Source organism: Leuciscus leuciscus, assembly GCF_965113295.1.
Source record: "Leuciscus leuciscus genome assembly, chromosome: 7".
Lineage (NCBI taxonomy): Eukaryota > Metazoa > Chordata > Actinopteri > Cypriniformes > Leuciscidae > Leuciscus > Leuciscus leuciscus.
In genome coordinates, this window is record NC_138731.1 from 16407833 (window position 1) to 16421348 (window position 13516).

General features: G+C 40.1%; 1 protein-coding gene across 3 annotated transcripts in view; it reads right to left on the reverse strand.

Moving 5' to 3' along the window:
- Nucleotides 1-145: 145 nt before the first annotated feature.
- The window catches only part of enox1 (ecto-NOX disulfide-thiol exchanger 1), a 109901-nt gene continuing 96530 nt past the window's right edge, over nucleotides 146-13516 (reverse strand). For all 3 annotated transcript variants that reach the window (XM_082175049.1, XM_082175047.1, XM_082175048.1), the window contains 5 exons: nucleotides 10663-10770; nucleotides 6921-6980; nucleotides 5195-5294; nucleotides 3966-4051; nucleotides 146-1824 (listed from right to left, as the gene is read on the reverse strand). In XM_082175049.1, coding sequence (XP_082031175.1) covers nucleotides 1693-1824; nucleotides 3966-4051; nucleotides 5195-5294; nucleotides 6921-6980; nucleotides 10663-10770 — 486 coding nt within the window. In that variant the 3' untranslated portion in view covers nucleotides 146-1692. The remainder of the gene's footprint in view (nucleotides 1825-3965; nucleotides 4052-5194; nucleotides 5295-6920; nucleotides 6981-10662; nucleotides 10771-13516) is intronic.

Sequence of the window (13516 nt, forward strand, 5' to 3'; positions counted from 1 at the left end):
AGGAGCAGGGTTTGGGCACCCCTGGTTTATAACATCTGGATTTGGTATGTTTTTAATAAGTAACTAGATAAGGCCGTGTGAGTGTGTGCAGTTTACGTTGTAGAACAAAACATCCAAGTATCGTCAAGTTATGTTTTCCACTGACCTTATTTTACTCAAACTGAGAAAAACACCCTTATAAAAACCCATAGGAAAATCTTGAGGGAACCGCTGGCGAATTACTCTTCCGGGTTTTGACGTCATCCCAGCAGCACTTTATATAGAACCTTTATTTTTAAGAGTGCAGTGAACATGAAGTGTTCATTCTTGTAAATCCAACTTTGTGACTTTATATCTCACAGTTTTACAACATATTTATTGCTTGTTTGAATTAAGGGGTTCTCTGAAGATGCAGGTGCTTTAGCTCTTGCTTCACCATAATCCTTGATCCTTAAGCTTTAATTATTCATTACTCTAACAACCTCAAATAATGCCAGTGCTGCACAAGCAACAATGCAAATGGCTTAGATGGTCTCAGATGCACCACTATGTCGCTAGCAGCATCTCAGTGGCTGATGTAAATAGCAAATAGATCAAATTAAACACACACAGAGCAGTATTCTCCTCCCCTCTCATTCATTATTCACAGCTTGTTATATTCTGGGTGATTAGGGAAGTTCTGCTCCACATTCATGGCAGATAGTTCAGTTGTTTATCCCAGACACGAATCAAAAAACATGTCAGACACAACACAACCAAGCAGCTTTGACACATTCGAAAAGACGCTGCCGGGAACGGGGTTGGGCAAAATCCAGAGTTTAAGGACTGGCCCCCCTTCAGTTCACGAGGGTGAATTTAAATTGGCCACACCTCAAAAGATGATAAACTTGAATGACATTTATGGAATTTCAGTCGTCGAAATCAACAAAATTCTTAAATGTTCTGTTTTCAATTCTGCATTCAATACTAAACGGCACCCAAAGCTGGCTAGTAAAGACAGTCTGGAAGGAGCTTTTTCAAGTAAATACATCAGATGTTACTCCACATGTAGAGTCTTACTTCCTCTCTAAGTACAACTGCTTTAGATTTTGCATAAAAGTTTTTTAATTGATTTAAAAAAAAAACATAATTTACATAAGCAGACCATTAACAACGGTGCATCAAGACACAAAGAGCATGTTACATACATCGTCGACACGACATGGATGGCCTGAAACACAGCAAACTGTCCAAAGAGCGTCAGCTGTGCAACTGTTGTCTATCAGCTCCGGCACTTTGGCCATGTATTAAATCATTTTTCAGAGCAGAAATCATCTTCACACATACTCTGGCTTTGAAGGGCGCAGAGGGCCGCAATCACACATCTGTGTCCCATATTCAACATTCCGTATTTTTAACCGAGAGGCGCGATATTCCTGGATATCTCCCAGCCTTCAGGGACGACGCCACTGATAGATATGTTACGCAATCGGCACAGAAGTCTGGAAGGAGCTTTTTCAAGTAAATACATCAGATGCTACTCCACATGTAGAGTCTTACTTCCTCTCGAGAGTCTGCAAGAAACAGCGACAGACATCTGACTGATTTGAGGCGGTATACGGGAGTGTAGAGCCTGTTGTTTGTCTATGAGGCTCTGGGCCTTCTTACTGAACCTGGATCAGTCCTTCAGAAGTCCAGCAGCCTCAGTGTGAGTATATTATGTGGCTTTGCGAGTCACGCCGACTTGAGAGCCTCAAACCCGCAGAACTTCCAGCGCTTCTCCAACGTCGCTCCAACACCACTGAACTCCTGCTTAAACATGTTGGGCAGCCGGACCATTAATCTTTCAAGTTCACTGGCCGAGATCTGAAGAATGGAGACATGAGCGAAGCAAAGTGACACTTAGTTCCACGTTGAACGTTTAGTGCATAAACTGACACAGAATTGCCCATTGTTCCCTCGCTTAGAAAAATGCTTGCTTAGAAATTAATCAAAGGCACTAATGTGTTTGTCAGTATATTTGTCATTTGCTTCCTGCAAACAGTTAGTCATACTGTGCTGCTATTTTTTTAGACAGAGATTATAAAAAAATGTATTCAGTTTATAATGCTGCTTTTTGTCTTTACTCTTAGTTAAAGTAAATGACTATTTAGATTGGGATAAGATAAGATTTAAACTAAGATCAGCTAATCTCATATTAAAGACTCCATGAAATGGCTTACTGATGAAATGGCTTCCTTTTCTTTCAATTAAAGGAAGTTGGGACTTTTTAACTTTGGTCAATAGAATTTACTTCACAGACTGGCAAATCCTAGTAATATGCATGCTAATAACCAAATAGTTAATAGTGAGAATTGGAGCCTAAACTAAAGTGGTACCTATTATATTATTACAGACGAATGGGTATTTTTTTTTTTTTTTTTTTTTTTGGGAATCTGTTACTCAATATGATTTACAGGACAACTTAATGCTTAAATATATTATACAATTGAATAATAACATATACAGTACTGTTATAATAGTATATTATAATAGTAACTTTTTATTATTTTGGGGTTTTATAAAGACAGTGAGAGAGTAGACAGGAAGGAATAGGAAGAGCAGTGGGATTAAAGAAAATGTCACAAATGTGATTCAAATTCAGGTTTAAAATCTGCATTATGTTGTAGACGGGTCAAGCTCCACCAGGCTACCTGGGTGCAAATAGCTGAATTCAAACACATCCTCTAATATTTCATGCGGTATTTAAGGGTCAAAGAGATAAGGAACACATGGCTCATATAACATATTGACTCAAATTAGATTGTTTCTAATATTTTGTTAATCCTGCATGCATACACATTGGCATAATGTGTAAATGAATAAAAAAATGTGTTCACCCAAAAATGAAAACTGTCAGAATTTAAACACCCTCAAGATGTTCCAAACCCATAAGACTTCAGTTATTTTTTTAATAAAAAAAAAACTAAAAAAAAAAACTGAAGAGATACAGTCGCTTTATATGATCAACAGTTTTAATTTAGGCTTTTATTTACATCTAAACAATGCTGAACACACATACTAGAGCACATCACAAATGGTAAATGGAAGCTCAACTGTGCTTGCTTGATGTGTGAGAACCAATGAGGTTTGTTCTAGTGTGTGACGTACGTGAGCTTCTGTGTTTACAGTATGTTATGCGCTATGTAGCCTATGTGTGTTTATATGTGAATAAAAGCCTAAATTAAATCTGTTCACCATATAAAGCGATCATATCACTTCACAATTGAGCGTCAGCGTCAGTTCTGGCAGGCCAGGTAGTCAAGACGCTGCTAATGCTGTTTGCTAACAACACTGTCCCGTCAGCTGATCTGCTCCAGCTGAGCTGCATTAGCTCGTTAACTCCCCTCGCTGCTCAATGGCCAATGGCCAAAGCTCAAACAAGGCGCCCTATTTAAAGCACATTCAGTTTGCTCATACATGCTTGCTGCTCGCTTCTGCTGCCCGCCACCTCCCCAGCTCCTCCTATGCATAACGTGGCATTTGCGTTATGTCATGTTGCCTGCTCTGTTCACAGGGGGGATATTTTAGCTCTCACAGTCCTAAACTGTGTGAGCGTCCCCTAATGCTGCTGCTGCTGTCCTCTGACTCTCTGCTATTTCATGGTGCTCATGAAAGGTCAGAGGACTCCCTGAACAGAGCCATACCGCCAAATTTCAATTCAAGAACATCAACTTGTTTGCAATCTACTCTATAAAAATTCTTTATTTTTATTGTCTTTGTGTTCTTGACTTAATGGACCTGACAGAAATACTTTTGTTACATCGCTTGATTTATATAGATTTGTTTTACAACACCATTATTGACCTTTTGGAGTTTTGGTTAACTGGAGTTTCAATGAAAGGTTTCATAAAAAAAAAAAAAGTGTTTTGAAGATTATCCAAAGTCTTATGGGTTTGGAACAGCATGAGAGTAACTGATGACAGAATTTTCATTTTTTGGGTGAACTAATTAACACAAATAATCACCTTTGTATCAAGTCTCTGGATGTAAGACCACAGATATTCAATGTTGGCTCCAAATGGGTGGACATGGAGGAAGGTTGAAATGATTCCTGTGTAGAGAGACAGACAACAGAACAAGCTTGTGAATGAACATATGTTGTCTCTGACTAGTAGGTAAGACATGAGACCCGTAGCCGCATGGTCATAAATATACCGCCTGAAGCAGAATCCCCATTCCTCCCCCACTTAAGCTGATTACTTTAGAGAGGTCCTGCAAAAGTTAAAGCACCGATGCAGAGGCACAGCATATAATGCCTCGCCTGAAGGGCCCGAGCCAATATTTATTTCCTTGATTTATATGCCGTAACGCCGCCAATTACGAATGAACCTCATTCAATTCCCTCCGCAAGACCTACTTTCACAGAGCCACACTTGGGGAGGGAAGGGGAGTCTCAAGATGTCCGTTTCGATTTTAAAATTCAATGCAGAACAGCTGAGGCGGCACCATACGTCTCTGTTCTGCTACAGTGCATCGTGCTTACCGAGATAAACATCTCTGTTTTCGCATACTCGTGCGAGAAATCTATCCAAACAAACTCATTTGAATGGCCTAACAGCGGAAGCTTATACAAAATTATGTTTACAGTGCAAGCTAATCCAATGACTGCATTAGACATCCTCTTCAGAGCTAACAGTCTAGTACTAGAGCGCCTGGAGATCTAAACAATTTGTTTTCTTCAGCCCGTCCCTTCACTTTGTTCTGCTCAAATGAGTCTGGGTTTTCTGCCGTTCTGGCTCAGGGCCTCAGAGCCTGGCTGACGTTCCCTACTCCATCAATGCAGTATATGTGTCCTCTTTGCGAGCGGCGGTGTTGTGTAGCCATTAGATAGAGCGAAGACTGTGTGGTCTTCTCTGGGCTAGAGCCAATGAAGCAACTGGCAAAAAGAAGAACAGCTCCCCTGAGCTCCTCCTACGGATCATCTTCCAAAAACATGACAGAGAGACTAAGGTGTTGCAGGAGTGTCCGGCCTCTCATCCCTCACCTTTTCTTAGTCATTGTTATCGTATCGGTTCCAACACGGGTCGAACAGCCTTGCATTTCAACTGCTTGGCTGCTCCTGCACCTGCTCGCCCTCCTGTGCTTTTAAGCTAGGACTCAATCCTCCAAGCCCATCTGGTATTCAAGGCCCTCAGCACACGGCTCAAGATGTTTTATAGATCAAAACGGCATGAAGTGGAGTTGGAATAATTACCGAGCAAGAGAGCCTCTTTCTCTGATCTCAAAGGACCCCAAATGACCGTCTCGTTATTCTTCTCTCGATGTTGGTAGAGTGCTGCCGTGCCATTGACTCCCTGTACACACACATACAAAGAAAAAGAAAAAAAAACTTTTTAATATCTATAATATATATCTTTATCTCAAGCAGTGTAACCTCCACAAAGCAGATAAAACTGATGGGATCATGCAAACTGTTGAGTTGTTCGGTTTGCCTGCTAATCTTTACTGAAAATGCACTGCAATCTGCTGTGTTTAGAGAAATCAATATCTATTGACATTTAGAGGCTCTTCTTCCAAGATTCTGCCCAAGATGGCTGGCCGTTAAGTCACATAGAGGTTGAATAAAAATGATAGCAAACGTCCTTGAACAGTACATTTTTGGACACCCTCAGGGACAAACTCTAAATGGAGGCAGCAGTGCATATCGCATGTGTCTAAAGCCATATACTGTATGACCTATGGAAAATTCCAGTTCAGTAACTTTTCAAAGAAAACTTCACATGTATGTCCTCAGAGAGAACATTGCTTTATTTCCAGAAAGTGCATCACTCCAGTGGGATTATAGAGCACTTCCATGCCTTTTTCAGTGCATGGGGGTTGCTGACCCGAGTCAGAAATTAACCGAGTTTCTTTGTTATCAAACTACATTTTTAAAATGTGGGTTCAGATTGTTTTCACAAGTAAATAATTCAAAATGGAATTCAGAGCCTGAGTGACTTAGCGGAGTCATATTTACGAGTGGATAACTCTAGAGTTCTAGATGATACACAAGTTGTGAATTTGGATTGGGTATGTAGATTTGAATTAAGGTGGAAACACTGATCTATGATATAGATAACAAATATCATATATCTGTTTACTTCACATTTAGCAGTGATACCATGTGTAAATACGTGATAGAGATTAATATTTTTTTACCTTTTTGAATTCATATGCATGTTTTGATACGGAACAGCAGTGCTGACCCACACATTTTGTCTCCAAAGATCAGATACGCTCATGGTTGTTATCCATGTTAATATAATGTCTTTATCTCATTGCTAGGAATCGATTGGGATATCGGTTGGTTCTTTGAATTGCTCAGTCGTAATAACATTGTCATTATAGCAGTCTGTTACAAAGTTGACAAGACCACTTTTTGGTGTGAATGTGATTGCTGTATTCATATACTGTATATTAACTTGACCTGAACTAAGGGAGATTCAGAACATACCAGCTTCTGAATCAAACGCTCCAAACGAATGGGGTGTGAAAACGCCCTTGAAGTGACAGAAATGCAACTGAATAATTAGTGTATCTAGTATGAAGTGTTTTTTAAGAAAAAGAAAAAAAGATATTCTGAACTAACTGGATGTGAAGGAAAGACTCCAAAACTCCTTCTTCAATTGCAAACTTATTCTGATTTACTCATTAAATTTGAGTGTTTTTCTTTGGATATAATATTACGCCTTACTAAAACATTAATTTCTGACACTGTGCCTGACACTCTCGGCAGAACTGTGCAGAAAAGCAGAGGGAGGCCTTTCACTCACTGAACACACAGATCAGTAGGCTAAAATTAACTCCTGCCAGAGAACTCATGGTGTGAAGAGAAATAAAGGGATGCCGCAATGTTAGCGGTTCACGTGCTTTTTTTGAAGTGTTCTGGTATTGCAGACTAATTTCACTGGTGACCATCAGAAGGACGCAGGGTGACTTACTTTTTCAAGGCCTTCAGAGTTGTGGTTCATCAAGTCTACTGATTCCATGGCATTCAACAGCTGTCAAGAAAAAAAAAGAAATACTCATTTTCAGACCCAATAATGTTTTGAAATGCAGCTTTGAAGGAGCTTTGCAGACAGCAGCTATGTTTCCATCCAAAGTTGCGAATTTAACTTATGCTCAAAATTTAAATATTGCATAAAACATTTGCGAATAAAGTATCCAGTTTCATCCAGTGAGTCGAAGAGAACAAAATCATCACTTCTCGATAAACTGCCACTAAATATCACTAAGAAGTAGCAGAAGCCACTGTATATAATAAGTTTCATATTAAATAAGTTACTTGCGCTGTTTGAGAACGCAGTCATGTAAGACACTTTGACGACAGACTTTGTTCAGGCCTTTCAGAATGACCAAAACAGCATTTCAAATGCTGTGCAACGAGATCGGTCCACTGGTTAGTTCAGTTATGCCGTCCCATTGCACAGTCACATGACTTTTTTGATGAGCATCGAGGAATTATTTCAGTAAAGGTGTTTGTGAATGTTGTCTTATCGTATATATATATATATTTTTTTTTACTCAAATGATTGCATACATTTTTCATGTGCATTTTTTGAATTTATGTGCATCTTGGCGTTTCCATCCAGCAATTTTACTTTATGCAACAAAATAAATTTAGGTGGATGGAAGCTGATGTTACATCTGGGAAATTTCAGACTGGCCTTTAGTGTGCCAAGTTGATACTACATTTTTAATGGATGCTTGTGAGAAATGGTGTAATGAAACACATTTGTGATTCCATACATTACAGCCAGGGTGTCTCTAGAAGTTCACAGCAGTTTCTTATTTATGGGAAATGGAAGCAAGCCCCCTCTGGTTCTAAAAATACTGTACACACGTCTCCCATCTGCTAGCCGGTTTGGTTAGGAGCGCTTATACCGTATGGGCTCCACAGGACCTCCACAACTATTGATGTTCCTATTATCTCAGTCAAATAACATTCATGCAAACCAATGTCTGCTGTTAGGAAAATGGAGTAAACAAGGCTGGTCATTATTCCCTGCGTCTGGGTAAACCACTATACTGGCACCAATGATAAGGTATCATGTTGTGCTGTTCAGCAACAGATCATCTGTCCTCACTGACAACATCTCTATAGACTTTAATGAAGGCAGACACCACATTTCAATTGGCATGGATGAAGAAGAGTGAGAGATGTACAGTCTGTTAAAGGACAAAAGTCACTTTCACAACTCATGTGTCTCAAATTTTTTTCAAAGATCTATTGTCAGATGTTGAAAGTGTGTTTCAGTGACTAAGTATTTTTTAGTTTACCGTAAATGCTTGTCAGTACATTCAGGCATGTACTTTAACCATATTTCAAAGACAATAGAAGTAATTATGGAACTACATATAGGCCTGGTTTTACAGACAGGGCTTAGATTAAGCCAGGATTAGGCCTTAGTTCAATTAGAACATTTAAGTAGCTTTTACAAACGTGCCTTAGAAAAAAACATTATTGATGTGCATCTTGAGACAAAACAATGGCAAGTTGTTTCAGTTAAAACAGCTCAAACATGCATTTAAGTCTGAGACTAGCTAAAGCCTCGTCTGTGAAACTCTAACATTCAGCTAACTGCATTTTATAAAAATGTAAACTAATACATTTTAATTTCATTGCAATTAACACTCAAGAATATATTTGTAAGTATATTATTTCCATAATATTCGCTTTTTTTTAAAGTACTATATGCTAAAGTGTTCTTCTTCACAAGTAAACCTTGATTTACATTCACGTAAAATGTCACATGGCGCCTAGGGCCGACTTTTGTGTGTGGCTGAATCTTTTTCGAGGCCACTGTGCACGTTTCCTGCACATGCAGGTGTTGTGTTGAATCTATATCATTCTCATAGACTGGGCATATGTGACTATGCGTGTCTAGTGTAGAAATGAAGAACAACCCGGCTCTCCAGCGCTACACTACGCTACGCTATCTCTTGTTTCCTTTCCCCAGACACGACAAAGCATATTCATCTTGACACGAAAAACTGTCCTGCTCCTTTTCGTGTGTTGCTGTTACATCTCTCTGTGTTCAGGTATGTGTGTGTGTCTACCCTGTGTTCCTGCTGCCATGTTGAGTTGTGTTTCTCGCTGCATGCACAGGGGGAGTGAGGACAGGCAGTGACCCCAGGCTGAAGAGCTTCCCGCTGTCACACGAGGAGGCAGACACTGCCAAAATGCAGTATATGTGAAGCGAACAGTGCTCTTAATGGCTTACATAAGGCTTTGTGCCCCTTTACAAACTAACTCCCAACCAGTGCTGGGAAGTAACTGAATGTTACACACTTTTGACAATGGCAAAAGTAGAGACACAATTATGTGTAAGGTAATTGTGTCTTTTTATTTCCCAGTTCTGACCTTTTTTTCCATAAACTCCCAATTCTGAGAAATAAAGTCAGAATTGCAAGAAAAGACAAAGTTCCGAGTTTATAACTTGCAATTGTGAGTTTATATCTTGCAATTCTGAGAAAAAAAGTCAGAAACAAATCACAATTACCTTTTTGGTTTTTATTCAGTGTCAGAACCAAGCTTCCTTAGTTAATTAAGTGAATTTAGATGGGTCATGTAAAAGTCAAAGGCAAAGTAAAAGTTCAAATGTCTGAACAATATTTCACGTCTTCTTTTTTGTAAAGCTGTCCTAAATACTATTGTAATACAATCTGAACACGTGCTATGCTAGCTGTTGATTTGAACTGAAATAAATAAGATTAATTAGTTCCAGGCCAGCAGGGCCAATTATGTTTAAATTAGTAGGAAGAACGTGATTTGTTGTTGTAATCTAAATTATTAAGTTCCATTGACACAGTGAAGTTTGTTGGTGGAACAATATTTCATTAGAAATGACTGACCTTTTTAAAGACCTTTTTAATGCCACCTTATATGAAATTTAAGACCAAACCTGCGATGGAAATACACAGACTATGAATGAACGCATATTTGAAAGTGAAGTAAAAAATGAGTTTGCATTCAAAAGCTATTTCAACACCCCACATATTGATAGCGGCTCCACAAATGATATACAATATAATATAATTTCCCAACTATACAATTGCGAGAGAACACAAAAGTATTGGATTTGTTTTTTTTTTTTGTTTTTTTACCACCATGTCCCTTTAGGGGGCGTTTTTTCCTTTCTGAACATGGTTTTCAGCTTTGGGAACATCCCTAAAAGACAATAGCCTTTTTTTATCCAATTTCTCTAGTCAGATAGCACCTCTCTCAGGATTGTTTTTTTTTTTTTACCTTTCTACTGTGACAGCCTCTCGCTGTGTGCTTCCCACTTTGGGTGTGTGTTTCCACTGTCTTGATGCCCATTGTACCGAGTTTAAACCATCTCTGACAAACGGCGCAGTTTGCCCCGTAGACATTTCCAGTTCACCACAAGAACTCATCGTTATATACAGTAAATTATGGCTTTAGTGGAAATAAATGTGGTAAAATGATGTCACCATAATTGGAATCCTCATTGTTTTCTGCCATATAACTGTTCTGATTGTAAAACAATAAAGTCTTACAAGATAATAAGCTTCTAGTGTAGCTAAAATGGTACATTACAAGGGTACAGCTTGAGTAGCTGTAGCTTCAAAGTAGACCCCCCCATCCCCCCATAACACTATAACTGTGTGTATATGGAAAATTCAGATTATTCAGCAAAATGGCCAATAAGTCTGTCCAACCTTTTCCCTGAGGCTGAGGACCTCTCCCTCTAGGTAGCGCTGCTCATCTCTGGCCTGTTCCAGCTCCAGCTCCTTCCCTTTCAGCTCGTCCTGGAGCCGAAGCAGTTGCTGTGGAGACAAACAGCATCGTGAGCAACAGAAAGCAGATGGCTGGAACAATGAGCAGCGTGTGGGGCTGCATGGTGCCCTCATAAACAAACTCCACATAAACATTATTGAACGGCATACAATGAAGATAATAAAAAGCGGTGCGGTGCGGTGGGGTGGGTTAGGGAGGTTGACTGAGTCAGACCTTTGTGCCTGTTTAAAAGGTCATGCGGTCAGCTTTTTGTAGCATGTATTGAAAATAAAAAGATAATAATGGGATTTTAAAAGTGGAATTTCAAAAATAGCTTGAATGCACACCAGCTCAGAGATCCACTTGTCACACGTTGACATGATTGGTTACAAGGTAGTTTGTGACATCAGAAACACCAGCGATTTTGAGACTGTCTTTGGTTAACTGCAGTTTTAAGGAGAAAATTCTCAGCAATGGTAATGACTTATGAATTTGCACATGGTTCATTTTAAAGCATATTTAAGAGACCACATAGGCACATAAACAACAGTAAAGAATTGGATTTTCACCACAGGGGGGGCTTTAATGGTTCCTTGTACCTCTAGTCCACCAGTGGGGACGTACTGTATCATACGATAAAGTTATGTAGTTCCTCTTCTGGTGGCCACCAGATAAGATAAGGGTTACTTTGGCTAATAGCACTGGTGATCTGAGGATTACAGTGAGCGTTTCCCAACGAGACCACCTCCTTGGGCCCCTCACTCCTCTAGCGCATTGCAAACATGCTGAGACTGCGTTTGTGGGTGGTTTATACTCTCTCATGAGAGCATGACCACGTCGGCACGTTGTTCGTCTTGCCTTTCTTATGAGGGCTTTAGCGCTCAGTGTGCCGTGTGCCGTCGAGTTTGACGGCCACGTTCGCTGTTTCGCATGCCTGGCAGCTTTCGGATGGGATTACTGGTCTCACACCCAATTCGAGTCCCTGTGTTCCACCTTGCTGCCCCACCCCGGGTACGTCTGTGGTCCCGTTGGTCCCGCTTGCACGGTGTCTGTGAGCCTGGCTAGCACTTCCCAGCCCGTCTCACTGGCTTGTCTGTACCATCAGACTCGTCTATGATATTCAGTTCACCCGGCGCCCACCCAAGTTCAGGGGCATCGCAACTCCGCACAGAGGTGAAAAGGATGCCCCTGAACTTGGGTGGGCGCGTACGGACAGCACTGCGACTCTCATTGTCCTGAGACCCCGGCCTGGATACGTGCCCATGGTTCCTACCACTCCCTTCTGGGACCAGGTAGTGAACCTGCAAGCTCTGCTTTCGGAGGAGGCAGACCCAGCCCTGGCTTTTCTATATCCCGTCCGCTCCTTGCGGTTATACGTGGACAGAACGCAAAGCTTTATGACACCAGATCAGCTGTCTGTTACGGAGGCCAGCAGAAGGGAAAGGCTGTCTCCAAGCAGAGGTTAGCCCACTGGATAGTGGATGCTATTGTTTTGGCGTACCAGTCCAAAGATATGTCTTACCTGATTGGGTTGCGAGCACACTCTAACTAGAAGTGTTGCTTCCTCCTAGGCGCTGGTTCAAGGCGCCTCGCTGACAGATAAATGTAGAGCTGCGGGCTGGGCGACACCCAACACGTTTTGCTAGATTCTATAGCCTCCGCAGCGTCCCCTTCTCCAAGGGCACGCTTTCCCAGCGTTATCCAATAAGTCAAACTGAGTGGGTCTTGCGGAACAGCAGTGACTGACCTTCTCTGCTTAGAGCTCCTACTTTCTGCCCAACACTGCGGTCAGGCCAGGAGACTCAAGCAGAGTGCTAGAAGGGCCAGCAGCAGTGGCGTGTTGGTAGATATCCCCATTTCATGAGTTATGACGTACGTAATAGTGAACTGACAAAGGGGAACGTCTCGGTTACGTATGGTAAACCTTGTTCCCCGAGGAGGGAATGGAAACGGAGTCAGTTATGACGTACGTCTCCGTTCCCTCCTCGGGGAACGAGGGTTACCATACGTAACCGAGACGTTTTATTCCTGTGATGGCAAAGCTGAACTTTCTGCATAATATCACATGATCCTTCAGCAATAATTTTAATATGATGATTTGCTGCTGAAGAAACATTTATTATTAACAATGTTGAAAACAGTTGTGCTGCTCAATATTTCTGTGCAAAACATGATTTCTTTCAGGATTCTTGAATGAATAGAAACTCAAATTTGAATATTTATTTTTTATATCAATGTAAAAATCTTCAATGCCACTTTTGATCAATTTAATGCATTATTAATGGTTAAAACACTTTACAATAAGGTTCATTAGTTAACATTAGTTAATGTATTAACTAACATGAACTAACAATGAGCGATACATGTGTTACAGTATTTATTCATCTTTGTTAATGTTAGTTGTAAAAATCCAGCTATTCATTGTTTGTTCATGTTAGTTCACGCGGCATTAACTAATGTTCACAAACACAACCATTGATTTTGATAATGTATTAGTAAATGTTGAAATTAATATTAATTAAGATTAATTAATGCTGTAGAAGTATTGTTCATTCTTAGTTCATGTTAACTAAGGGAACCTTATTGTAAAGTGTTACCAAAAAATCTTACTGACTCTGGACAGTAGTATACTGTACATGCGATTACAGAAAAAAATAAATAACTTTAAAATTAAAAAAAAGTTTTTAATTAAATTATGACAGTCCACTGCACTCTATATAAATCTGAATATTATTTTTCTCTTTCAACAAAACGGATACTCATTTCTTCCATTACTATTGATCTTAAACATAAAAG